This window comes from Solanum verrucosum, unplaced genomic scaffold (assembly GCF_900185275.1).
Source record: "Solanum verrucosum unplaced genomic scaffold, falcon-dt-bn FXZP01000196.1, whole genome shotgun sequence".
Lineage (NCBI taxonomy): Eukaryota > Viridiplantae > Streptophyta > Magnoliopsida > Solanales > Solanaceae > Solanum > Solanum verrucosum.
Genome location: NW_026020420.1, coordinates 1279011 through 1303883, shown reverse-complemented (window position 1 = coordinate 1303883; position 24873 = coordinate 1279011). Strand labels below are relative to the sequence as shown.

Here is a 24873-nt window from a genome sequence, read left to right as displayed (position 1 = left end):
CGTGTGCATTAGCCATGCTTGAGATATGAAAATTTATGTGATAATAATTAAATTAATAAAGTGGTGGAAATATATGCAATAAAGTGGAGTTCTTGTGTAATGATAGAAAACGTATGTTACTTACTAGTTTAGTTAATGCTATTGATCTTCAGGTCGCCGGTTCGAGCCCCAGCAGGGCCACTGGAGGCATTACAAACCGGCCGCGTCTCCAGGGCCCCGTGGAACTAACCGTGGTGGACCCGCCTTGAAACAGCGGGACCCGGTGGGTACAGCTAGTCGGGTTCGCAAAGCGACGCCCGGAAACCACGGTTAAAAAAAAAAAAAAAAAAAAAAAAAAAGTTAATGCTATTGAGGGAAAAAACAAAGAGCTACATTGAAGATCACTAACAATAAATAAAACACATTATTCGAATGCGATTTATGAGTAATTTGAAATGTTTTCTAAAAAAACTACACGAGGACCTTCGTAATGAGTTGAGAAGCATAACGTATAGTCCTGTCATTGTTTTCATGCATATTTTTACATTTACGAGCAAAATATTATGAATTACCCGATTTTCACCAATTTCGTGTGTATTAGTCCCATGGATCTTGCGCCGTTTGGGCAACTGAATTTTTTTTTTTGAAAAATCTATATGAGGACATCCGTAATGAGTTGGTGAAATATTATGTATAGTCCCACCATTTTTTCACGAATATTTTCGCATTTACAAGCCAAATTTTAGACCAAATTTTAGCAATTACTCGACATTCACCGTTTTTAATATGTATTAGCCCATGCTTGAGATATGTATATTTATGTGAGAATAATTAAATTTATAAAGTGATGGAAATATATACAATAAAGTGGTTGTTCATCAAACACCGAATGAGAGATAAAAAAAAGTACTCAAGTTCAAATCTTAGTATAGAAAAATTCACGATAGAAAATACTTTCTTCCGAATAAGATCCTACACAGTGATAATAAATATATCCAGTGAAGTTTCACTAAGCGGTGGTCGCGTATTCAAATTAGTCGAACATTTGACACCTCTTATAATGAGCTATTATTGTTATCCAGATATATATTTTTCTATTCCTATTTGGTTCAACATTTGACACGTTATCGCAAATTTAGCTTTTTTTGACGTCCAAGAAATCAGTTAATACTGCCATTCTACTAAAAGGCCACTTGTTCATTTGTCACATTTTTCAAACCTTTATTTTTGTACCCCTTCACTTTACTCTTCATTGAAGAAAAAAAACCCTTTTCATATTCCCAATTTCCAATCTCAGGTTCCAATTGAAAATCCATGGAGAAAGTGTTGAACAAGGCAGTATTTTTTCCATCAATTTTGAATTCTAGTGATGTTTATCATTATAATCAACATGGGGTTTGTGTTTTTCCAATGAAATTCAATAGAAGAAATCACAAATCAGCAGCTACTACTGCTCAGGTTCATTTTCTTTTCTTTCTTGTCTTAAATATATTGTACGGTGTACATATAGGTATCAAATAACTCTGTCCATCAATTACTGATTGTTTGGAGGTTTGTTGCATGTTATGTTGTATTGTATTTAGTCTAAGACACACTGTTTATTTTCATTGTTAGTATCATATAGTTAAATCTATAAATTAGTGCTTGTTTGAATTGTTGTTACATGTTGTATTATATTGTATTGTTAAGTTTCAATACAATGTTTGTTTTGGTTGTACCTTAAATTTTATTGTATCGTATTATATCGTTAAATCTATTGTTATGGAATGTCAAAAAGTCATATTTTATCATTTATCCTGCATTTTTATAATAGTTTTATCTTGTTGTACTTCAAATGGCTGATGTGTAGCATTTATATTTATATATATAATAACGAGAAATATATAATTTATCTAAACATTGTATCCATAAAAATAATACAATTCAATATGATATATTATGAAACTATATGTAATAACCATCTAAACAAAATAATGTTCGAACAAATAGGAAGAGGGTACCTTCTGTTTTTGCCTTTGATAGGAATTAAATACGAGAATTCATGGTTCCCAATTCATCTCATTGACCACTAGGACTCACCACTGACTACCTTATCCTTATTTCAATAATGTGAGTTTTCTTATGTTAATTTTCGTTGCTCCGATTTGGGAATGAACTATCAGTCAATAAGTAAGTAAAACTATTTTGGCGTAGAAATTTTCTGGTCGAATTTAGAGCATGATTGGTTAATATTGGCTCACTCGATAGTATGTTCTTCTTTTTTTAAATTTGGCAGATTTGATATTATAGTATATAAAAAGTTCTACCTTTTCATATCGCGCTACGTAAAACAGATGAGCATAGGTATCAGGAAAGCTCCTAAATGGTGGGAGAAAGGACTTCAACCGAATATGAAAGAGGTGACGGGTGCTCAAGACCTCGTTGACACCCTTCTAAACGCTGGGGATAAACTAGTCGTTGTCGATTTCCTTTCCCCTGGCTGTGGAGGCTGCAAAGCCCTTCATCCAAAGGTAATCAATTCTTGTTGTCTAATACTACACTTTGTTGGCTGTCCATTTCAGTAATGATCTTAGTCTTGGTGAAATTGGAAAATGCAGATACGTCAGTTGGCAGAGATGAATCCGGATGTGCTGTTTTTGCATGTGAACTATGAGGAACACAAGTCAATGTGTTACTCGCTGAACGTACATGTTCTCCCATTTTTCCGTTTCTATAGAGGTGCTGAAGGTCGTCTTTGTAGCTTTAGCTGTACCAATGCCACGGTTAGTTTATGATCCACCTTATACCGCAATCTGTTAATGACATTATATGCTGCTTCCTTCTTAATTTCTGCAATATCTCCCTTTGAATTGATCTTTTGCATCTGAGCAAAGCATTCATTTGCTTCTTGTCAATGCCTTTTCCTTTTATCCTCTCTAGAATGGTATTCTAACACTAACCACGATATTCTGGTGCAGATAAAAAAATTCAAAGATGCATTGACAAAGTATGGTGCAGATTGTTGCAGCCTCGAACCAGTTAAAGGGCTCGAGGAGAAAGAGCTACTTGCCCTAGCAGCTAATAAGGACCTCTCTTTTGCTTACACACCAAAAACAGAAGAACCAGTACCTGTTGCCTTACAAGAAGTTATGGTGATAAAAACAAGCAGAACATCTTCATCTTGTCCAAATACATTCTCCCCTTTACCACTTCCCCTTCCTCTTCCTCTAGCTTCAACTTCGCATAAGGCCAAACAGGACTCAAAGAGTGAAGTTTGTTAAGATATTGGACCTTGGCTTAACGCAACTCAAAAAGCTAGAGATGAAAATTGCTCAAGACTATAAAGGAACAACAGTTCATTCCCTGAGACATTCTAACACCCTCCGTCTGGAATGGAGGGTAGACTTATCTCTAAAAGCTAGCTCATTAGTTGAGGATCGCTCGAGATCCATACGAAAAGATGACTCACCTTGGATGATTATGAGATTCATCAGTAAACTGTATTATAGAGGTTATGTATGCACAACTATCTAGTGTGTTTTTTATGTACATAATGCCGCGGGACATACTATGTATTATACTGTATATGGTTGATATACATATTTTATGTGGAACCTGGCTTTCAGATGAGTTCACTTGCCAAAAGATTTAATCCAGGGAGAGTATAAAGTATGCACAATAAAGTTACAGCTCCCAATTTTCGAATTCATAGTATAAAAATATTTCAGCAACTACAAGTATGTATCAAATGCTACAACATATCAGTAGCCAATCTTGACACTGACTACACTAAGAGAGACAAATAATAGAAACTGTGCACATTCCATTTCCAAGGAAGACATGGACCTCAATGAAACACAGCATTGAGGGAAATCCAACTAGTTTTGCATCAAGGCATAATCTGTATTGTCTTCGTTCAGACTCTCTACCTTCTCAAGGCAGTGGGAAAGAACTGCATACACTCTACACTCCCCGAAACCCCAACCTAGGGGGTAAGGTTGGCATAGACTCTACACTCGCAATCAAAGGAAGGCCTTGTTTCATCAGCCTTTATACATGGACTTCAATGAAACACAGCATTGAGGGAAATCCAATTAGGTTTGCATCAAGGCATATTCTGTATCGTCTTCGTTCAGCCTCTCTACCTTCTCAAGGCAGAGGGAAAGAACTGCATACACTCTACACTCCCCGAACCCCAACCTAGGGGGTCAAGGTTGGCATAGACTCTACACTCGCAATCAAAGGAAGGCCTTGTTTCAACAGCCTTTAGACATGACCTGCATCTACTAAAGCTTCAAACTCAATTTCCAGTTCACATGCAAGGGCTAAGTCAAGAGCAAAAATCTGTCATTTGTGACATCCAATAGCTATACTGTCACAAAGGGAAAAGAGGACAACCCAAAAGGCATAAAAGACATCAAAAGTTGGACACTTTTCAGGCAGAATCAACCAAATACAAAGCCATAGCCTCTTCCAAGTTGCACAATACAGATAAAATGACATAGTTCTACCCTGCTCCCAATCCCATAACACATACCATATCAAATTTAGATGTCCTAGAGCTGTCAAATACTATAGTCTTCCATATCTTTAAATGGATACAGTTAAAGACACAGATCAGCATATCATTGCATAGATTACATGAGTTTGTACCAGAAGACAGGTAGCGCGCTGCAAAAATGAAATATTCTTCACGCTGTTTAAAACTGGCAAAAGAATTAATATATGCTTCCGAAACAGGAACATCCCCACATAAAATAAGAGGTGTTCACAAGTAAGAAGCAACATTTCAGATCTGAATACAAAAGGCTCTGATGCTATAGCAAATTCAAATTTTTTCGAGTAAAATGTATGTTCAAACATAACTTCAAAAACTCAAATTTCAAAATCTATAGCCAAACGGAAGGTTAGATTCGAATATAACAAACTAGATCAAGAGAAATGCATGAACTCAACGGAATAGCACATAAAAATAAAAACTTTATGAAATCTGGATCTCTGTTCTTCAACAATTTGAAACAAAAATACTTAAATTACATAAAATTAAAACTTTTTTTATAGGAAAGTCCGCTCAAACCGTCATCGCCCCGATTTATTTGATAGGCTCAGATGGCGAACAGTCTTCATCGCAGTAAAGCAGGGAAAAGGGGTTCCGGAAAATTGTCCGGCGAGAAAGAGATGAACGGAGCCGCCATTAACCCTACAAATATAAGGCGGTAGCTCCTCCCCAACTACGCCGGTCACATTCTCCGTCGCCGTCTTCTCCGCCGCTCACTGCTCAGATAAGATCAAGTAGTTTTGAGGCTAAACTCAAGCTCTATCATCGTCTTAAATAGATTTTTCTGAAACCTAAAAGGTCCTAATCTCTCTGTGAATTTCCTAATATACCCTGCACAGTTGTGGAAATGAAATAAAAAGTCCAAAATAGTCCATTATCTTTAAACTTAGGTTCAAAAAATTTCTATTTCTTTTACCAAGGTACATTAATAGTCCATATTGTTTTAAATTGTGATACTCATATCAATACGAGTCATAGTGTAGTAGTAAAACTGTTAGTAGTTTTAAATAGTGTTTCTCATATCAACACAAGTTGTGGTGAGACGGTTAGTAGTTTTACATAGTAATTCTCATACCAACATGGCTTATGGCTTATGGTGTAATAGTAAAGACTGTTCCATTTTTAATCAAAGATTTTGGGGCTCCATAAACAAATGATCAGATTCCTATAGTAACCTTCTCTGAAGCTAGTATTCGTGGTATTTTCATAAATTTCCCTGTTCGACATTTTTAGACTATGTAAAACTTGTTTACAATTAATACAATGTACTATGACAAATAAACTGTAAATTTTTTCATGACAATGGTGCTATCATTATTATTTTTTAATTATTGTATATTATGTCCTTGTCATCAACTATTTTATTATATGTCGTTACTATTTATTGATAGAAACACATAAGTATAAAAAGATGCACATCACCAACAAAAACATAATACTTACAAAATTTCAACATGTCCCTAACTGCAAAATTAAATATATAAGTTTAAAGAAAAAATATAAAACGTTAACTGAAATTTAATCTCTACTAAAAAAAAAAAGCTTACTATAATTCAAGTTAGAATTGAAAAAAATCATTTTGGAAAAATATCTAAAATAGAATTAAATTGAAATTCAAAATCTTATGTCATGTATGCTTTATTAAGGGGGGTCTAAGTTCAATGAAACTATTTTTTTCTGTATTTGTTTCCAAGGGCAATTATGTCAATCTAAATATAGCAAAATAAAATGAAGCTTTAAACAGAAACTGGAATATTCTATCTGGTCTTTCAAGCCCTAATTCTCTCTTTCCCTCTCTCTGTCTCTCTGTTTCTGAAGGTCAGATCTTAATTCAGTTTATTTATTTGTGTTTATGAACTCTATTACTGCTAATTGAATTTAACTGGGATTATAAAACTTAATTATTGAAGAATTAGAATCATTAAAACTTGTGTTCATTGATGGTTGGTTACCATTTGGTTAATTTTTCTAGTGATGTTTTGGTTTTGTTGTAAGGATTAAGTAGGATGAAGTTTTAAGGATTGTCATCACCTATGAGTAAAAGAAAAGTGAAAGAATTCTTGCTGTTCTTGAAAATTCTTGCTTTTTGAAAGATAAAAACTGATAAGCTATGAGTAGAAGTTGTTCAAGTATAAAATTATTGCTGTGCTCGAAGAAATCGGTCACATAAATGATTATTTTGGGTCAATTAGCTATTGAAAAGACCTATCTTGTCTGCCCCCATTTTTCGATGTGAGTGTACTTGTTCCACAACTTCAATCAATATCAATCAACTATATGTAAATCTTGAATTAGTTAGGTTCTAGTGATTTATGCTGTTTGTAGTGGAATTTCAGTAGTTAGGAAGTTATTTCAGCTATTGAATGGTGAATCTATGTAGAAAATTCCAGTGTTCTATAGATGGTTTAAGCCTGAGGGTGCAATTAAGGAATGATCCCGTCTCAGTGTTCTATAGATGATTTAAGCCTGAGGGTGCAATTAAGGAATGATCCTGGACGCAATCTAATGTACGCTAAAAAGGGATGAATATCTTAGATAAAGTTTTAAGAAATGGTATTTTTACTTTTGAATCATCAGGGAACCGTAAGTGTTTAAAATTCATTGTTTACTCATGGAAAGGGGTTTTGGTGGTGCGGTTTAACGTATTAACCAAAATGATTGTTTTTTGAAGATTTTAATGCAAAAGAATGTAACTTCAGAGCATGGTGGTCAAGTAGCATGAATATGATACATGTGGTAGATGTATGGCATGGATGATATATCTTTAGGTTTAGGACAGTGTTTGAGCTACTGGCATAACTGATCAGTGAAATGTATGTGGCAATTGCATTCAATTATTTGGATGTCAAAAAGATTGTCAACTTATATGTGTGTACGATTAAAGACCTAATTAGGGCTAAGTATGAAATGAATTCTTTCCATGTTTTTTCTAAAGAAATTAGAGGTTTTGGTAACAATTTAATTCTTGTAACTCGTAATATACCTGTTTAGGCTATAGGAGTTGAGCACAAATGGCAGTAAACATGTCACATGTAGTCTTTTACTAACATCCATAGCTTCACTTTTCGGTAATAGCTGAATTTCTTGCATATTTACCTTCTCTCTTACCTGTTGATTTTCCATACTAACAAAATGAGATACAGAGGTTTAGTTTTTCCAGTAGACATTCGTGTTCTTACTTGTTGTTGACTCTAACTTTCTTTAGGAAGTGATGTTTGTGGTCAAAATGACTTAAGAGATTCTTTCATTCTGAATTCTCATAGGTCTGTCTTTTTCTTAATCCCCCTTTGCATTGTGACTAAATCCTTGTCTTGCACGTGCTTAATTGTTCTTCGGCATAACGTGACTTTGCCATGCGCTTGTGGGGATTATTTATTTCAATGACATTCATTGTTTTTATGATTCAGGTAAAAAATGACTGAGCCGTCAAAAGTCATTCATGTTCGCAACGTGGGCCAAGAGATCTCAGAGGTAGATATTTGGATAGCGTACCGATTACCTCCCATATATCCCACTTGTTCTTTCTTCACTTTATCTCTTAGATAGGCATCTGTTCGACTGAGTTAAATGCGTGATCTGTGAGCTCCCAGTATGATGCATGAACTGCATTTATTTTGCTTTACTATGTTCGAACTATTGCCCCCAGAACATTTTACTTATTGTGTTGTAGTATTTCCAAAATTGAGGTCATTCATGTAATTAACTAAAAATGTTCCGCGCACCTGATGTGCATGTAAGAAATATATACAAAATGAATTCCCACAATGAAGATTAAAAAATGATACAAGAGTTTGTGATAAATGATTAAAACAGGCAGTGCACAACGTGCCAGCATCCCTGATGAGAATCAAAAACTTAGAGAAACAAGAATTACGCAGAAGTGAAATTATGAAGATTAAAGATCGGAAATTAAAGATAGCTGAAATTCTAGAATAAAATCCCTAAACTTCAAATTAATTGCTAAGGATCCTAATTGATTGTAGTAGACAAAATAAGCGGATTAGGGCAAATCATGGTTACCAACAGATTTAATTCAAGAACTTAGATGGAAAGTGTTCTAGTCCCTAATTGAACAATTAAAGACAATAATTAGTATTAGACTAATTACCTTCTTCAATTAAATGTGTAAGAACCATAGATATCTAGCAATTAATTAATCTTACCTCTTAGACAAATCGTTCTTGTAAGGTTATGAGATAAATCTCAAGTAGCCAATACACAAAGGTGTAAACAAAAGAGGTCTCAATAATGTTAATAATGTAGTTTCCAAAAAAGCAAAAAACATACCCCTATATATAGGGTCCAAACTTGTACCTCTCTCCCAAATGCCATGAGATCCGAATTCTACTTTTATGAAAATATTAAGTAGTAAAACCTAACTAGGAAAGCATGTAAAATTGATGTAAACACACACCGATTTGGGCTTGATTTTCAGCTCTTTTGGGGCTCCATGTGGGGGCCAATCTGCCTCTTCTTTGGCGTAGACCATGAAATACATGTAACACTTAACCCACCCTTCGCCACAATTATTGGGCTCATTTTTTACAATAAGCTTCGTCTTGATCTCCCATTGAAGTGCAACAAGATTTTGTATCTCCTTAGCTTCCAATACTTCATCCAAGTCCTTTAATGGAGTAATGCTACCATGGATGCTATCAATCCCATTCTTTAGAACTGTCGTACCAGAATTCCCAGAATGATCATTTGATTTGAAGAGATTATTCTACCACCTGTCATTGAAAGTAGAAAGTTTGTGATATGCTTATAGTCATTCTAGGGTTATGTTTGTTATTTTAGCTTCTCAGCATTCGATTTCCCACCACACTTGAATTTCCAAAAGAGAAGCAGTTAGCGTTATGCCATTTTTCTTTGGTATTAGTGTTAACACAGTTTGAAAGATGGGAACACTTAGTACTTTGAGGTAGTAAATATTTAAACTTGAGTGCAGCAGCAAATCCTTCCTCTTGCATTTGCTTGGATTTCTTTCTACAATTAGTTCTCTTTTCCACTCAATTATAACTGGCAAGAAAGTGATGCTATAGGTGTAATGGCTCCTGTGTTGTTTTTTCAGAATGACTTGCTTCAGCTATTTCAGCCCTTTGGAGTCATTACCAAACTTGTAATGCTTAGGGCAAAAAATCAGGTGCTTCTTTTATATATTTATTTTGATTGGGAGAATGATTTGAGTAAGTTGCTGTTTTTTAATAATTACATCTTATGGAAGTACAGGCCCTCTTGCAAATGCAAGACATTGCTGCAGCTGTAAATGCCATGCAATTCTACTCAAATGTTCAGCCCAGCATAAGGTACCTTGTAACACAAAACATGTATATCCAACTGGAAATATTTATGTAGCTTTTCAAATTACTGTGTTTGCTAAGCTTTCAAGAGACTTCACTTTGCTACATCTTTTTGTTCAACCTGGATTAGTGGCTCATTTTGCTTGTCCATAGGGGGAGAAGTGTATATGTACAGTTTTCATCTCATCAAGAACTGACAACCGTGGATCAGAATGCACAAGGGCGAGGAGATGAGGTCAGTGATCTTTTTTTGGTCTTACTAGAGGTGGCTTTGTGCATCACTTATATTGAACTCAATACTCTAATGGTGTCCCTAGGGAACATATGATAAACGTCCATCCTGGTTGACTTTAAACTAGAAAACTTTCAAGTATAATTTGTTATTTGCTTTTAGCCCTACATGCTTTATAGATTCATTACTTGTTTGAAAAACTTATTTCTATTATTTACTCGATGTACAGGAGCACTAATAAGAAGTACACAGTTCACTTCCAACTCCTTATTAGTTAGTTAACTATGTGAAGCCTATAGGGTAATAAATGATTTCACTCGTCGTAAATGGATCCTTCGGGATTGTGTGTTTATATGTATTCAAATGAGTGAAGTAATGCTATCTCAAATTCATAACAAGTGGATGAACATGGTTCTGAAACTAGTGTATAGACATATTATTGAGACGTCAAGAGAAAATTTTGAGATTTCGTGATCTCACTGAATGGGGAAGATGAATTAACCTTTTAGATATTTGCCTACCTAGCGCCACTTCTGTGCCTGGCGCTTATGGTGTTAAAGATATAAGGTCATAACTGATTGTTCTCTTTCACAATTTCTGACTCTAAAACTTATATTATGCCGGTGTAGGTGCTCAAAATGTATGACTTTTAGGGGAATCGAAAGGCAAACATAATGTAAATATAGTGATTGCATAGTTCCAGATTGATTTGGATTTGAGTTATCTTTTGGAAAGATTGTATCTCATTGCCCTGGAAACTATGGTCTTCTCGATGACTTGAGAGAGAAAACAGGTTATTGAAAGGGTATCTCATCCTTTGACTGAGGATTTAAGAGAGCAATTAACCCGCCTTATTTAGCCATGCTGGTTTCGGTATGTCCCCAAGATCCTTTAATGGATGTACACTATCATAAAGCATTGAAAACCAACATTATTGCTCATCTCAGTTTGTACCTAATAAGCACTTGAGAGGCCCTATTCGTAACTCTTCTCTAAAAACAAAGATGTAGGGGGATCATTTGTGCTTGAAATGACTTAGAACCATATCAAAAAGAAATAAGGCACTGGTTGTTATGTAGAAGTCAATATTTATTAACTTTTTATGTATTTCTTGCTTTTCATATGTTTGCTGGTTTGTTGTTATACTTTTTTTCTGCTTGTTGAGATGAAATATTGTTGCAATTGTTCCTTCTCGTTTTCTTCATCTATTCCTCTCTATTCATTCTCTTCTCTTCTCTCTCTTCTGTCACTATGATGCTCGCTGTACGGCTCTCTGGACTCTCAGCCTAATCGAATTCTCTTAGTTTCGATACATCACGTGCTATATCCTATAACTGTGGAAGTGCTGCATCAAGTGTTTTCACCTCATGGAATTGTTGAGAAGATCGTGACATTTCAGAAGTCGGCCGGTCAGCACCTTCAAGTTTTCTCTCTCTATGTTCTAATTTCTTCATAATTTGTTTCTCATTCTGGCTTTACAAACTGGGTAGAAATTTAATCATGGATGGAAGTCTCTGGCACTTATTTTTTGTGTTATATGATTCTAATTTTGGATGTAACTAGTTAGCTTCTTGCTTCAATTGTTTCTGGAGCATATTTGAAACTCTAATTATGACACTTGCAGTTTTTGCTCCATATCTGCATAATCTCTTACTCTTTGCTATAAACTTTGTAGGTTTTCAAGCTTTAATTCAGTACGAATTAACTCAGACTGCTATTTCTGCTAGGAACTCTCTCCAGGTATACTTTGTGTTGCATAGAGGTGTCTTGTCATGAGAAGATTATTTCGAGCTGTGTATTTATCATAGACAATGAAGCTTAGTGCTGACAATTTTTTTAATAGGGGCGTAATATATATGATGGCTGCTGTCAGCTTGACATACAATTCTCAAAGTAAGGTTTTAAATCCCTTTAAATCTATGCTGTTCTTGTGTATGCATGGACATATTTGCATTTTTTCCCTTATATGTGTATGTTCACCACCATGGCTGATTTTGTGATTCAGCCTGGATGAATTGCAAGTGAGCTACAACAATGAGCGCTCGAGGTAACTTGTTCATTGCTTTCTCTCTTTCCCTCTTATTCACATCGAAAGAAGCTTTTCCCTTCAGTTGTTAAGAAATATTCATGTTGTGCATTATCTATATGTGCAGAGACTTCACCAACCCAAATCTACCATCAGAGCCGAAGGGCAAATCTCCTCAAGTAGTTTCCTTTGTTTCTGTTTTTAGTAGCACTAGGAGTTTGCCAATATGGATTAAGTTCAAGCTTTATCATTGTGTAACAGCAAGGATATGGAGATGCTGGAGCCATGTACCCCTGGCAAGGTTCTGGGCCTCGTGGAGGTGCTTAAGTTAACACTATTTTATCATGGTGATTGTGAAACTTTCCTGGTTTAGTGTTCTCAACTGTTTTCTCCCTTTGTTTTGTCCAGTTGGATTTCCTCAGGTGTGCATCTCTCTCATCAAGTTTGAAGTATTTTAACCTCTCTTGGCTATTTCCTCATGTGCAATCAGATCCAGGAGGTGCAGCTATAGTTGCTGCTTCTTATACTACACTAACCACTTCTTTTCCCGACATTATCTTGCTCTCTCTTTCTCATGTTTATGCTCAAATTTCCTTAAAGCTCTAAGTTGGGTTTGTCTTTGCTATCATTTGAATAGATGGGAAATGCTGCAGCCATTGCAACTGCCTTTCCTAGCGGTTTGCCCCCTGGCATAAGCGGGACAAATGACAGGTGTACTATTATTGTATCTAATGTAAATCCAGATGTAAGATTCTTTCTTTCATTATTACTATGTTATAGCCTTTCGTTTTCCTTTCCAGAAGACATCTCTTTCTTATTCTTCCTGTTTAAATAAGATTTGAAGTTCGTGGTACTTATCTTTATGTTTCCCTTCTAATTGGTTTCCCCTATTATAGAGAATAGACGAGGACAAGCTTTTTAATCTGTTCTCCATTTATGGGAACATTGTCAGAATTAAACATTTACGGAATAAACCAGATCATGCTCTTGTTCAGATGGGCGATGGCTTCCAGGCAGAGCTGGCTGTGCACTTTTTGAAGGTATTGATGGTGACATTTATTTTGAATCCGTATTTCTTTACTTTTGTTCTTTTTAAAAAAATAAAATGATTTAGTTTGTTCTTCCTCGTTATGGTGTCAGCAACCTAAATACCATTTGATTGTTGTTTGTATAGTCATGTTTCTCTACTTCTTCTTTTGGGGGATGTTCCCTATCAGATCAATAAAATTATTTACTTCATTTGGTTGCTCCCTATATAGTCATGTAATCATGTTTCTCTGCTTTCTGTCTATTTGGGGATGTTCCCTATCACACAACAGGTTGATGACTCAAAAGAATAAAAACGTACCGAACACAACTATACTTCACACCATGCATCAGATTACTAGACGCTCCCTCGTTATTAAATAAAACTTAAATGTTTCTTCACAACCTTGCAATGCTCCCTTTTTTCTTTCCTAATTTAACTTTTGAAGTGTCATATCCCTTGCATTTGCATTTAGTATAGATTCCTGAATTTTCAGTGAGTTACCGGATGACATGAGCTATACCGAGTAAAAGATGGTTAGTACATTTACGTTGTTCATCGAGTTTGGAATGTACTCATTTTCAAATGCCTCATTATATAAATCTACAATATATGATCGGAAACAACCTCTCTATCTACAAAGGTAGGGGTATGGTCTGCGTACATCTTATCCTCCCTTGACCACCCCACCTGTGGGATGTGGGATTACACTGGGTATGTTGTTGTGATATGATCCATTATTGCAGCAAGTGTATTAAAGCCCATGCATATCTTTTGCTTCGTTCAAGCATCTATCTGTATCATTATCGTGCATCTTTGTTAATTTTTGCCGGTTTATATTGGATACAGGGTGCCATGTTATTTGGCCAGCGGTTGGAAGTCAACTATTCCAAGTACCCAAATATTAACACCGGACCAGAGACCCGCGACTACTCGAACTCAAATCTCAATCGTTTTAACCGGAATGCTGCCAAAAACTACCGGTACTGTTGCTCCCCCACCAAGATGATCCATGTTTCAAGCCTGCCCCAGGACGTGACGGAAGAAGAGATAGTGGCTCATTTGGAGGAGCATGGCCCCATTGTGAACACAAAGCTTTTCGAAATGAATGGGAAGAAGCAGGCTCTTATTCTTTTCGATAACGAGGAGCAGGCAACTGAGGCACTTGTGTGTCAACATGCTACATCCCTTGGTGGATCGATCATTCGGATTTCGTTTTCTCAGGTGCAAAGCATCTGAGAAGCCTTCCTGGATGAATTTATGAAAAGAATAGTACACTGGATATTAACAACTAAACAGTGGTTTTTCCTTTTGTTGTAACTTCAGTTTCTTCATTGACTAGTGTACTTATCTTTTGCATAGGGAGATTGAAGTGTGTTGTACTAATATGGTAGTCAAAATTGTTTAATAGAGAGGTGCTTCCTTTCTTCCTTGTTTGACTAATTCAAATTCACGTCACGTAAGATCCATTAAAGGGGGGACGTGCTCCTTATTAGGAACTTTTTTCATACATTGGGCTCAAAATCGAGACTCTTGGTTAAGTGTCGAGGAATTCTCATCAACCAAAAGTCCAACTCAAAATTCTTGGTTAAGGGCGGAGAAATTTTATTAATCTCACTACCATCCTTATTAGTAGCAACATATAAGGCCCCTCTTTTTTTCCGGAATTATATTTGAACTTTATAATTTTTTGGAATTCGAAAAACTCTAAATACTTCCAAATCACTAACAAAAATTCAACACTATTTCAAGTTATGTTCATATTCAAACGCAACTTTAATTTCTAAATATCATTTTTTAAACTTTTTTTCAAATTTCATACTTCCATTTTTTATGTTTCAAATGCCGCCAAATATTCTATTATTTAAATACTCATTTAAAAATTCTAATATATAGTGTTTTTTTACAAGAAAAATCTAGTGAACATTTGAATAATAATTCTGCAGTCGTCCTCTTCATTAAAAAAAGGTATTTAACTTTGACTAGTATTTGACGTGGTCCTCAAGGATTTTTTGCATAAATAATTCAAAAGAAAAAAAATTAAATTAATACAAGAATCTAATTTGTCCATCTATTTCATTTTACAAATCTGCTCCAACTAATACCTATTTAGTCAAAATGGCTTATGTTGCGTATAATGTTAATCTCAACGTGGATCAATTCCAATAAGTTTTTCATACTAGTACTATTAGTGATCGGCTTTCTAGCTTCTTCAATAAATGCTAATTTTTTGATAAAATTTTGAATAACTTTCTAATCAGATCGTTTTTGTGTGTTTCAGATATGAAGTCTCCTTTAGAAGCTTTAGATAAACATGATATTGAGCCCTTATAATATTTTGTACATATTCCAATAATTAATCGAGCTAATAAATCAACTTTAAAATGAATTTACTGTGTGAAAAATGCGTTATAACCCGTGTTTGCTTTTCTGACGAGGCAGCTACAAAAAAGTTTTAAAAAGAAATTAACCACAAGCTGTAAACAAGGCACCAATAAAACTAGTTGAATTTAGTGGTGTGCTTATTTTGGTAGATATCAATATAGCCTATCAAAATCGAATATTTTGATACTATAAGTTTTGATATTTATAAAAAATAAATATTTAAATACCAAATATTTTGCTTAATCTCCTTTTACATTTGGCTAATGTTGTTAAAACAATGATTTCTAACTTTTCTATCTTAATTGAAATTTCTTTTTTATATAGTTGATTAACGAAGAAAATTGCTTGTATTTTCTTTTTGAATTTCTACGTGTGAAAATCATTAGTTTGACACAATTGAAAGTCAAAATCATAATTTTTTTATTATATAAATATATGTAAATTAGAATTGAACAAACTATGATTATCGATTTCCCGTTTCACAAACTATGGAAATCAAACATAAAAATATCAAATTAATTTAATACGAAAATAATATAGTATTTTTTAAAATCAAAATTTTCAATACCTTAGTCCACTTGGATTTTTTTAATTTATTTTTTAATATTCACATACGTTTCACTATCAACTAGAATAACTAACCAAAAGGTCCCTAGGGTTTATTGAACCAAAACAAATCCCACATTTCTGTTTCTAAGCCGCCGAGCAACCAAAACGCCAAAATGTCAGTCGATTCAGCGCCGCCGGTGGAAAAACTCACCCTAAGCGACGCCGTAGAGGAGGCGAAATTCTCTCAACGCGTCCCGATCCGTTCAATCGTCGGTCGTCCTGACGGTGGAGCTGGACTCGCCGGAAATGTTGTCAAAATCGGTGGTTGGGTCAAAACAGGACGAGAACAAGGCAAGGGTTCATTCGCTTTCCTTGAAGTGAATGACGGTTCATGCCCAGGGAATCTCCAAGTGATTGTTGATGCTTCAGTTCATAAGCTTGGTGATTTGGTACTTACTGGTACTTGCGTACATGTGGAAGGTGAGTTGAAGGTTCCTCCTGAAGGTGCGAAGCAGAAAGTTGAGCTTCGTGTTCAGAAGGTTATATCTGTGGGTACCGTTGATGCTGCTAAGTATCCATTGCCGAAGACCAAGTTGACGCTTGAGTTTTTAAGGGATGTTGTTCATCTTCGATCCCGAACGAACACTGTAATGATCTCTAACTCATTTTTACGGCTCTCTTTGATGCGACAATAATTTGTTGTAGAGGCGGATTAAGGATATAGATAGCGCAAACACACACCTCTACTAGTAAATCTGCGTACAACCTTTGGTTTATAAACACAAATCACCTAATTTTAGTTTTTTTTGCCTCTGTTGTGATTCATCCCCGGTTCAATTATGGTATTATTTTGTTGTAGTTGCTGCTTTGTTATGCTTTCACTTCCATTACTGTGTTGGACTGGTCTTTATTGAGCTGAAGGTCTATAGGAAACAGCTTCTCTACCTCTGAGGTTAGGGGTAAGGTCTGACCTCTCTGGGTATGTTGTTGGGATTCATCCCCGAAATATTTTACTCTAAATTCATCGACTGCTGGGCTCACACCATTGAGGCAATTGAACACACACACATTATTAAACTCTTATTTGCACAAAAGAGGTGAGCTTGGTGGAATGATCATGTCATGCTTGGGGTTTAGACTCTGTTTCTTTTTATTCTTTGTAATTTAGTACTGATCTTTCCTGTAAGATGTGAGGTGGCATATCTTGGGCCCAAAAGGAATGGAATCAATAAATAGAACTTATTTGGACGAATCAACCATTTTGGAATTGGGGCTTAGTTTTTTGTAGGTGGAACAATTGGTTGTATACCAGCATAAAACCATATTTACTACTTAAAAGTCAATGTAATCATTGGGTTTAACATGAATGTGGGGGGTTTCTTTTATATGTTAATGGGTATGGTAAACTTCTCTTTTTTATTTCCGAGAGGAACTTATATTTTGAGAATATGTATTATCTTGTAGTTCTTAGTTTTTTCCTCTATGAAACATCTAAGAGAGACTAGTGAATAAAAAGGGAATTGCTTTGACTCCTATATGTTTGCTATGAAAACTAAATGGTGTGTTATTTTAGTATCTGCCATTAGATGGTGTGATTGTAATCCAGGATTTTTCATTTTCAGATTTCTGCTGTTGCTAGAATCCGTAATGCCTTAGCTTATGCCACCCATACATTCTTCCAAAACAATGGGTTTCTTTATATCCACACCCCAATCATCACAACAAGTGATTGTGAGGGTGCTGGTGAGATGTTCCAAGTTACTAGTTTGATAAGCGAAGCTGAAAAGTTGGAGAAGGAGCTGAAAGAGAATCCTGCTCCTTCAGATTCTGACATTCAAGCTGCTGAGCAACTTGCCAAAGAGAAAGGTGAGGTAGTTGCTCAGCTAAAAGCTAGTAAGGCGAGCATGGACAAAACTGATCCCAATATTGCGGACATCAACAAGAAAATCAGTGCTGCAATTGCCGAGCTACAACGAGCTAAAGAGAATCTCCTGAAGTTGCAAGAGAGATCTAAATTGGGAGAAAGATACAGACTCTCTGCTGGTATTCCTAAAAAGGATGGAAAAATTGATTACTCTGAGGATTTTTTTGGACGACAAGCTTTCTTGACAGTGTCTGGCCAACTCCAAGTTGAAACCTATGCATGTGCACTTTCTAGTGTGTATACTTTTGGACCAACTTTTCGAGCTGAACAGTCCCACACTACTCGGCATCTTGCAGAGTTCTGGATGGTGGAGCCTGAAATTGCTTTTGCAGATATACAGGTATTCATATAGTAATTGCGCCATGGTGCTATATATAATATTTTTGGATCAAAATGTCTGGACAGGTAACTTTTAGCAACAAGAAGTTTTCACTCAGTTAAGGAATCAATTTAAACCCGCGGACTCCTACTTGATTACATTTCAAGTTCAAATCGCGATCTCTTACTTGATTAAGTTTCAAGTTCAAATTGCGGTTTATTACTTGATTAAGTTTCAAGTTCAAATCACGGTCTCTTACTTGATTAAGCTTCAAGTTCAAATAGTTTATGAATATGAACTGCACATGAATGACAATAAAGCAAAAAGTTTATATCAGACACTACATCTAGCACTCTCAGAGAGTTTCTGAAGAGGTTCTTCGTGGGAAGATTTCTTTATGTTTTCTGTTTCAGTTAATCAAAATTTGTATTCCTGTGGCAGGATGATATGAATTGTGCTGAGGCGTATGTGAAGTTTCTGTGTCAGTGGTTACTTGACCATTGCCTTGATGACATGGAATTTATGACTAAATTTGTAGATAAAGATGCTCTGAGTAGACTTAGAATGGTTGCCTCATCGAACTGCCATCGGATAACTTATACAGAAGCCATAGATATTCTTGAGGTAGCAGCTAAAGTAAAGAAATTTGAAAATAAAGTAGAGTGGGGGATTGACTTAGCATCTGAACATGAAAGGTACTCTTTTTCCCGAGTTTACCTATTGGGTCTGCTCTGTGTATTTTTGTATAGCTATTCTGATTCATGATTTACCTCGATTCTAGATATTTGACCGAAGAGCATTTTAAGGCACCTGTTATTGTGTTCAACTACCCAAAAGGGATAAAAGCATTTTACATGAAGGTGAATGAAGACAACAAGACAGTTGCTGCCATGGATCTGCTTGTACCAAAGGTATGCTGGAAGAAATACCTTTTTGTCTTAAAAGACAGGTTCCCTTACCCACAAGCAGGTTGCACTTCAAAAACGTCTAGATGAATGCTTTGATGTAATCAATGGCAAGTAGAATCTCCTGTTAGAGAATCAGTAGGGGAGCTGAATATCTGTGGAAAATGTTTTGAAATCTTGCACCTGGTCATCTGAATTAAAGATTTTTGAAGAAATTTTGCATGACTTTAAAAATATGCTTGACCACATACAAATCTTGATGAAAACTACATCAAAACACATTTTTATTTACAAATCTTTTTTCTAATAAGTTCCCGAAAAGCTTTTCCTGAATATTGTCCAAAGGTATGAGTTGCCATCTCTTGATCTCATACAACATTGTTGTACTTGAAGAAATGTAATTTTTTTGGTTAACTAACTAAATCAAAAACACTGTTGCTTGACGCAATGAAGCCACATTTTGGATATCGTGATAGAAATTATATGACTGACCAGACTGCATGCCTTCAGCATTTCAGGGAAGTTAATTAGAGCAAAGAATCAGCTGTATTTTTTTCAAAGAACAGATACACTTGCCTGCAGTGGCCCTTACAGCATCCCCTTACGATTTTACATTTCAATAGCATGAGTACATTTGTCTGCCACTGCATAAACAAATGTTTGCATTCCTCTGCAGGTGGGAGAACTAATTGGAGGAAGCCAAAGAGAAGAGAATTATGAGGTCCTCAGATCAAGGTATGACAGACAAATTTGCTTTCTAGTAGACAGCTATGCATCTGGTTGTTAGAATCCGATCAGTGTTTGTTTGGTGCACTCTTTGTTTTTAAGACGAAATGAAATCATTTAACTTAAGGTAATGACAATGAATAAATGATGGAACTTTGATGAGATTTTCCTTCTTTTAATTGCAGGATACTGGATATGGGTCTACCACTAGAGCCATATGAGTGGTATCTGGACCTGAGGCGCTATGGTACTGTAAAGCACAGTGGTTTCGGTTTAGGCTTTGAACGAATGATTCTGTTTGCCACCGGAATAGAAAACATTCGGGATGTCATTCCCTTCCCTAGATATCCAGGGAGAGCCGATCTTTAAGTGATATCGACAGACATGGATGCCTGTTTATTTATTTTTGAAATTATGATACCATTTTCTAAATTGTAATTGCTATTTACAAGTTACAAACAAATTCAGATACAGGAAACCTGTATCATATTGTAATCTCTCAGGAGGGGTGGAAGTGTGAGCGCATTTACAACGTATTTCATCTAACACTTGTTGCTGGGTTTACACAATGCATTCTGGTTTTTGGTAAAACTGATTTTGTAGTTGGCTTTGTTAGACATAAAATATAATCTTTGTTATTGGAAATGCTGTCACTTTGTGTATGTGATTTTTCTTGGTTTGATTCTGGAATTGAGAGGGTTTATATGTGAATGATGCAATGTATCCAAATTGTAGAAACTATATCTGTTTTTTCTTTCTTTGGTTTTCCATTCGTTGTCCGGTATCTGCATTGGAACTTGATTATTCAGGATTTGTGCCATGTAGGGCTCCATTTGTGGGGAGTGTTCTATATCAAGGATTTTTCAATATTTCGAGCTGAAATTCGAGACATCTGGTTAAGTGAGGAGTAGTCTTATTCATTGCATCACATTTGGTGAAGAAAATAAATGTGAATGATGCTGTATGTATTCACACTATACAAGGTCATCAATGACATAGTTTTATAAGCATTTGTTGAAGAAAAAATTGTATCAACTAATAAACATAAAAGATGTTGGAAAAGTAAAGAGTTATTCATTTACACACCTTTTACTTTCTAATAAGAAAATGTAAAGATTTTTGAGGGTCTTAACACCATTGGAAATTCCACTTCTAGAAATATTGATTTGAACAGATGGCCATGAAGATTTTCCTATGTTAAAAATTAAGTCAACTGAATATAACAAAGATCAAAATTGAAACATAGCATATTTTTTGTTTAATTTTTTAATTCAAATAAATTAATTTTACATCATCCAACAAACAATAATGTCATATTAATAAATCAAATTCCTAAAGTCGGAGAACTTATATTGAGCATTATACTCGTTGTCTCCAACTATAGCTTCCATTAAGAATGTCTATGGTTGTTTACCTCACAACTTCCTCTGATTCTAGAATATCAAAAGGTGGGGAATCGAACATTTACTAACAAATAAAAGTTCTAATAATCAACCAATTGAGTTACTAAGATCCTGTATAATTTTGAGCTTAATTTTAAATTACATCTCAAACATCTAAGTTTATTTTCAAAAAATATATAAGCTATTTGAAAAGAGACCAATTGTTAACCAAACCTATAACTAATAGCTCTAATTTTGTTGTGATTTTATGTATTTTTTAAATAAATACACAAGTGATTTTAATAAATAAATAAAATTCTATTCAAATTATAAATGACTTTGTTTGACCATTTCTTCGTGCAAGAATAATTGCATAGTTTACTTATTTATACAAAATAATATTGTAGGTTAGAAAAGTAAATTGAATCACTTATCATTCAACAAATATACTTTGATAAAACATATTTGGTGGACTTTTTTTCTATTTAAAATCAAGGTGGCATTTGAGTATAAAAACGAGGTTATGAAACGTCATAAAAATAATAAAAAGTAAATAAAAAATAGTAGTACTAACAAACAAGGACATATATAAAAACTAATAAAATGTGTGGGTGTGGTTGGGACTTTGGGAGTTGAGGGGAGAAAGATAAATGAACAAATTGGTAATTATAATAAAAAGTGTTTGATTATCTTGTCAATATAGCAAATTAGCAATTCAAAGCAGTGTTTAAAAGGTGGGCCTATGAGACAAGATATTTACGTTCATATAGGGTGAGACGTAAGCTTCGAAACATTTGCAAAAGTGTCGTACTGAAGTACAAATCTTAAACTAATTTTTAAAAAGACTTTTAAAAATACTACACTCATAATTATGATATTCTAATAATTCAATATTAATTGATTTGCATCTAATACAAATCGTCTCTTCATTAATACGATAATTATTAGGTGGCATTTGGACTTTGAATTTGGAAATAGTTTTAGAATTGATTTTAGAACCGAAAAATGTGGTGCAATTATTGAAGTTTTCTAATTTAAATTATAAAAATTGAAAAAAAATCGATACAAAACACTTCATTAATCGCATCAGTCAATTTAATTACAATTTAGAAAAGAATAATTTAATTATTTTAAGAAAAACAATTATATTCAGATTGTTTCTTCAAGATCCACACTTTTGGAAAAGAATGTTACTCTCCTTATTTTAGCATATATATAATCTGTTTCAAAAATTATGATACACGAAATAGTTAAGTTTTCAACTACGAGCTTACTTTTAATGAAACTATATATATAGATACAAATTTGTTATCTACAAACTTACTTTTAATGAAATTATATATAGACACAAATTTATATAACAAATTTGAAAGTATGTCTTTCTTTATATCATAGGTGTAGTTAATTTAGGAATTGCAAAAAAAGAAGTTAATATAGGAATGTGTGGACTTAAATATTTAAAAAAGGGAAAATGGGACCCAAAACCAAATAATACAAAGTTTAATGGAGACAAACAAATATTTTGTTTTGAAAGACCAAACCTACAATTTTTAGAGCCAACCCTAAAATTTAGAGCCCAAGCCTGGTTAGGTTAAGGTTCTTAATTTTTATTTTTCCTATTTAATAAATATTTAAAAAGAGTATTTGGAGGTCGGTCGAAATGCATTCATTCAATGTATTATGTACATGACAACACATATAAAATATTACTCTAATAGTTTATTTAGCTATATTTTTGGGAAGTCAATTTTATTTTATTTTAGAGAGTCAAGGTGTTTAATGACTTTAAAAAGAAAAAGGAAAACTTTGAGTAATAGTTGTAAAATCTTTTTTCAGAAATTGAAAAAAGATTTTTTTTTTTTCCTTCAAAAACATTCTTGAAATATTAGATAAGTATAATTATTTTTCAACATTAACAAAAATATTTCTTAAATTGACTTGCCAAACAATTTTTTGGACAAATTAATATACTCCAAAAATACTTTTGAAAGCTTGCTTAAACAAAAAAGTATTTAAGAGTATTTATGCACTTATAATGCTTTTAATAATATTATGTAAAAGCTTAAATCTTTTGAAAATATTTTTTATATGTATATTAGTATATACATTTCAAGTTTAAAGTAGTAACTACACTTATGAGATAGAGAATATTTTGATAAGAGCACTTATGAGTAGTAACTACATCATATCGAATTTTTTTATACCATGATTTTGATATTATAGTATTTGATGTCGTATATGGTATACATTTTAATTTTTTTTGTTATTCGGTACGGTATTTGATATTTAGAAATAACATACCGAAATACCGAATACCATACCGAAATATACAATTATATAAATAACATATATAAGTATAAGCTAAATGTTTAGAAGTTGAAACTTTGATTACTCTATGTTGATTGAAATGTAATTGACTAACAAAAGGAGTTATTTGTACTTTATTTTGAATATATATTTTTACATGTGTAATGTGTTAGTATTAGGGGTGTGCATTCGGTTTTTTGGTTTGGTTTTACACTATTCGGTTTGGATTTTTCGGTTTTTGGTTTTGTAAAAGTGTAACCTAATCCGATCCAAAATAAATTTGGTTTGGTTTGGTTTTCCTCTATTCGGTTCAGCTTTTTTCGGTTTGGTTATTCGGTTATGTCAATAATTAATAACATAACCAAAATAATAATGTTGAATCTCTTAAATATACTTTCTAATATAAATCATAAGTAAAACTTAAAACACAATACTTATAAGTATACCTATTATAGATGTTCAAATATAAAATATAAATGTAATCATGATGAAAGGCAATAACCAAAAAGGGACAAAAGTGGTTAACTCCAACTTAATTCTAAACCTAAACATATATATATATATATATATAATTTGGTTTTTTCGGTTTTTAATTTTTTTAATTCGAAACCAAACCAAAAATCCAAACAAAGTAATTTATTAATCCAAAACCAATCCGAAAAACCAAAAAACCAATCCAAATAAAAATTCGGTTTGATTTGGTTTGGTTATTCGGTTTAATCCGAATAGTGCACACCCCTAGTTAGTGGGATACAATTGAGACATTCTTTTAATAGTCGAAGACATAATACTCTATTATATGAGTATATATTAGTCAAATTGAACAAATTATGGTTACCAATTTATCATATCGTAGCATATCGAAATCGAACTTCAATATACCGAACCATACTAAATTAAATTGGTATGGTAATGGTATAATGTTTTAAAATCGAATACCAAAATTACAGTATCAAAACTTTCAAATACCATACCGTACCATACCATGCCCACCCTTAGATGATCCCATAAATAAGTCTTGCTATGCACAAATCTAGATTTAGTAAGACCTCAATCACTTTGAGCCCCAACTCTTGTTGAGAGTGTTGCCTTTAGAAATGAATCGTATTATGCACAAATTTAGATTTAATAAAACCTTAATCTCTTCGAGGCTCTGAGAATGAAAGAATCCTACTAAGACCATTGTCCCTAGAAATGAGTCGTGTTATGCGCAAATCCAAATTTAATAAGATCTCAATCACTTCAAGTCCGTGAGAATGGAAATCACGTTGAGAG

At 34.0% G+C, this 24873-nt stretch overlaps 3 protein-coding genes and 1 non-coding gene across 4 annotated transcripts; 3 read left to right on the top strand and 1 right to left on the bottom strand.

The window, feature by feature from the left end:
* The first annotated feature begins 1207 nt into the window (after positions 1 to 1207).
* Positions 1208 to 3254, top strand: LOC125806856 (thioredoxin-like 1-1, chloroplastic). The gene is made up of 4 exons (XM_049486609.1): positions 1208 to 1437; positions 2313 to 2489; positions 2577 to 2741; positions 2937 to 3254. The coding sequence occupies exons 1-4, from the start codon at positions 1294 to 1296 to the stop codon at positions 3237 to 3239; spliced, it is 789 nt and encodes a 262-aa protein (XP_049342566.1). The 5' UTR covers positions 1208 to 1293; the 3' UTR covers positions 3240 to 3254.
* Positions 3255 to 4603: 1349 nt separating this feature from the next.
* On the bottom strand, positions 4604 to 4744 carry LOC125807154 (small nucleolar RNA snoR137). Its single transcript, XR_007441648.1, has one exon. It is a non-coding gene; the product is annotated as a small nucleolar RNA snoR137 (small nucleolar RNA).
* A 1497-nt stretch (positions 4745 to 6241) lies between these two features.
* LOC125806854 (polypyrimidine tract-binding protein homolog 3-like) lies at positions 6242 to 14531 on the top strand. Its single transcript, XM_049486607.1, has 15 exons — positions 6242 to 6334; positions 7924 to 7987; positions 9588 to 9659; positions 9746 to 9822; positions 9970 to 10051; positions 11334 to 11457; positions 11724 to 11788; positions 11892 to 11941; positions 12054 to 12095; positions 12202 to 12253; positions 12336 to 12393; positions 12483 to 12496; positions 12712 to 12819; positions 12971 to 13114; positions 13951 to 14531. The coding sequence occupies exons 2-15, from the start codon at positions 7931 to 7933 to the stop codon at positions 14338 to 14340; spliced, it is 1335 nt and encodes a 444-aa protein (XP_049342564.1). The 5' UTR covers positions 6242 to 6334; positions 7924 to 7930; the 3' UTR covers positions 14341 to 14531.
* A 1587-nt stretch (positions 14532 to 16118) lies between these two features.
* Positions 16119 to 20648, top strand: LOC125806852 (asparagine--tRNA ligase, cytoplasmic 1-like). The gene is made up of 6 exons (XM_049486606.1): positions 16119 to 16682; positions 17658 to 18299; positions 18720 to 18973; positions 19060 to 19189; positions 19860 to 19918; positions 20095 to 20648. Exons 1-6 carry the CDS (start codon positions 16209 to 16211, stop codon positions 20276 to 20278), a joined length of 1743 nt encoding a protein of 580 aa, XP_049342563.1. The 5' UTR covers positions 16119 to 16208; the 3' UTR covers positions 20279 to 20648.
* Positions 20649 to 24873: the final 4225 nt, after the last annotated feature.

Coding starts and splice junctions, on each gene's coding strand:
- LOC125806856 (XM_049486609.1), top strand. CDS start 1,294: ATGGAGAAAGTGTTGAACAAGGCAGTATTTTTTCCATCAATTTTGAAT. Junction 2,490..2,576: donor GCAAAGCCCTTCATCCAAAG/GTAATCAATTCT, acceptor TGGAAAATGCAG/ATACGTCAGTTGGCAGAGAT. Junction 2,742..2,936: donor TTAGCTGTACCAATGCCACG/GTTAGTTTATGA, acceptor ATTCTGGTGCAG/ATAAAAAAATTCAAAGATGC.
- LOC125806854 (XM_049486607.1), top strand. CDS start 7,931: ATGACTGAGCCGTCAAAAGTCATTCATGTTCGCAACGTGGGCCAAGAG. Junction 11,458..11,723: donor GACATTTCAGAAGTCGGCCG/GTCAGCACCTTC, acceptor TAAACTTTGTAG/GTTTTCAAGCTTTAATTCAG. Junction 12,254..12,335: donor CGAAGGGCAAATCTCCTCAA/GTAGTTTCCTTT, acceptor ATTGTGTAACAG/CAAGGATATGGAGATGCTGG.
- LOC125806852 (XM_049486606.1), top strand. CDS start 16,209: ATGTCAGTCGATTCAGCGCCGCCGGTGGAAAAACTCACCCTAAGCGAC. Junction 19,190..19,859: donor TGGATCTGCTTGTACCAAAG/GTATGCTGGAAG, acceptor ATTCCTCTGCAG/GTGGGAGAACTAATTGGAGG. Junction 19,919..20,094: donor TATGAGGTCCTCAGATCAAG/GTATGACAGACA, acceptor TTTTAATTGCAG/GATACTGGATATGGGTCTAC.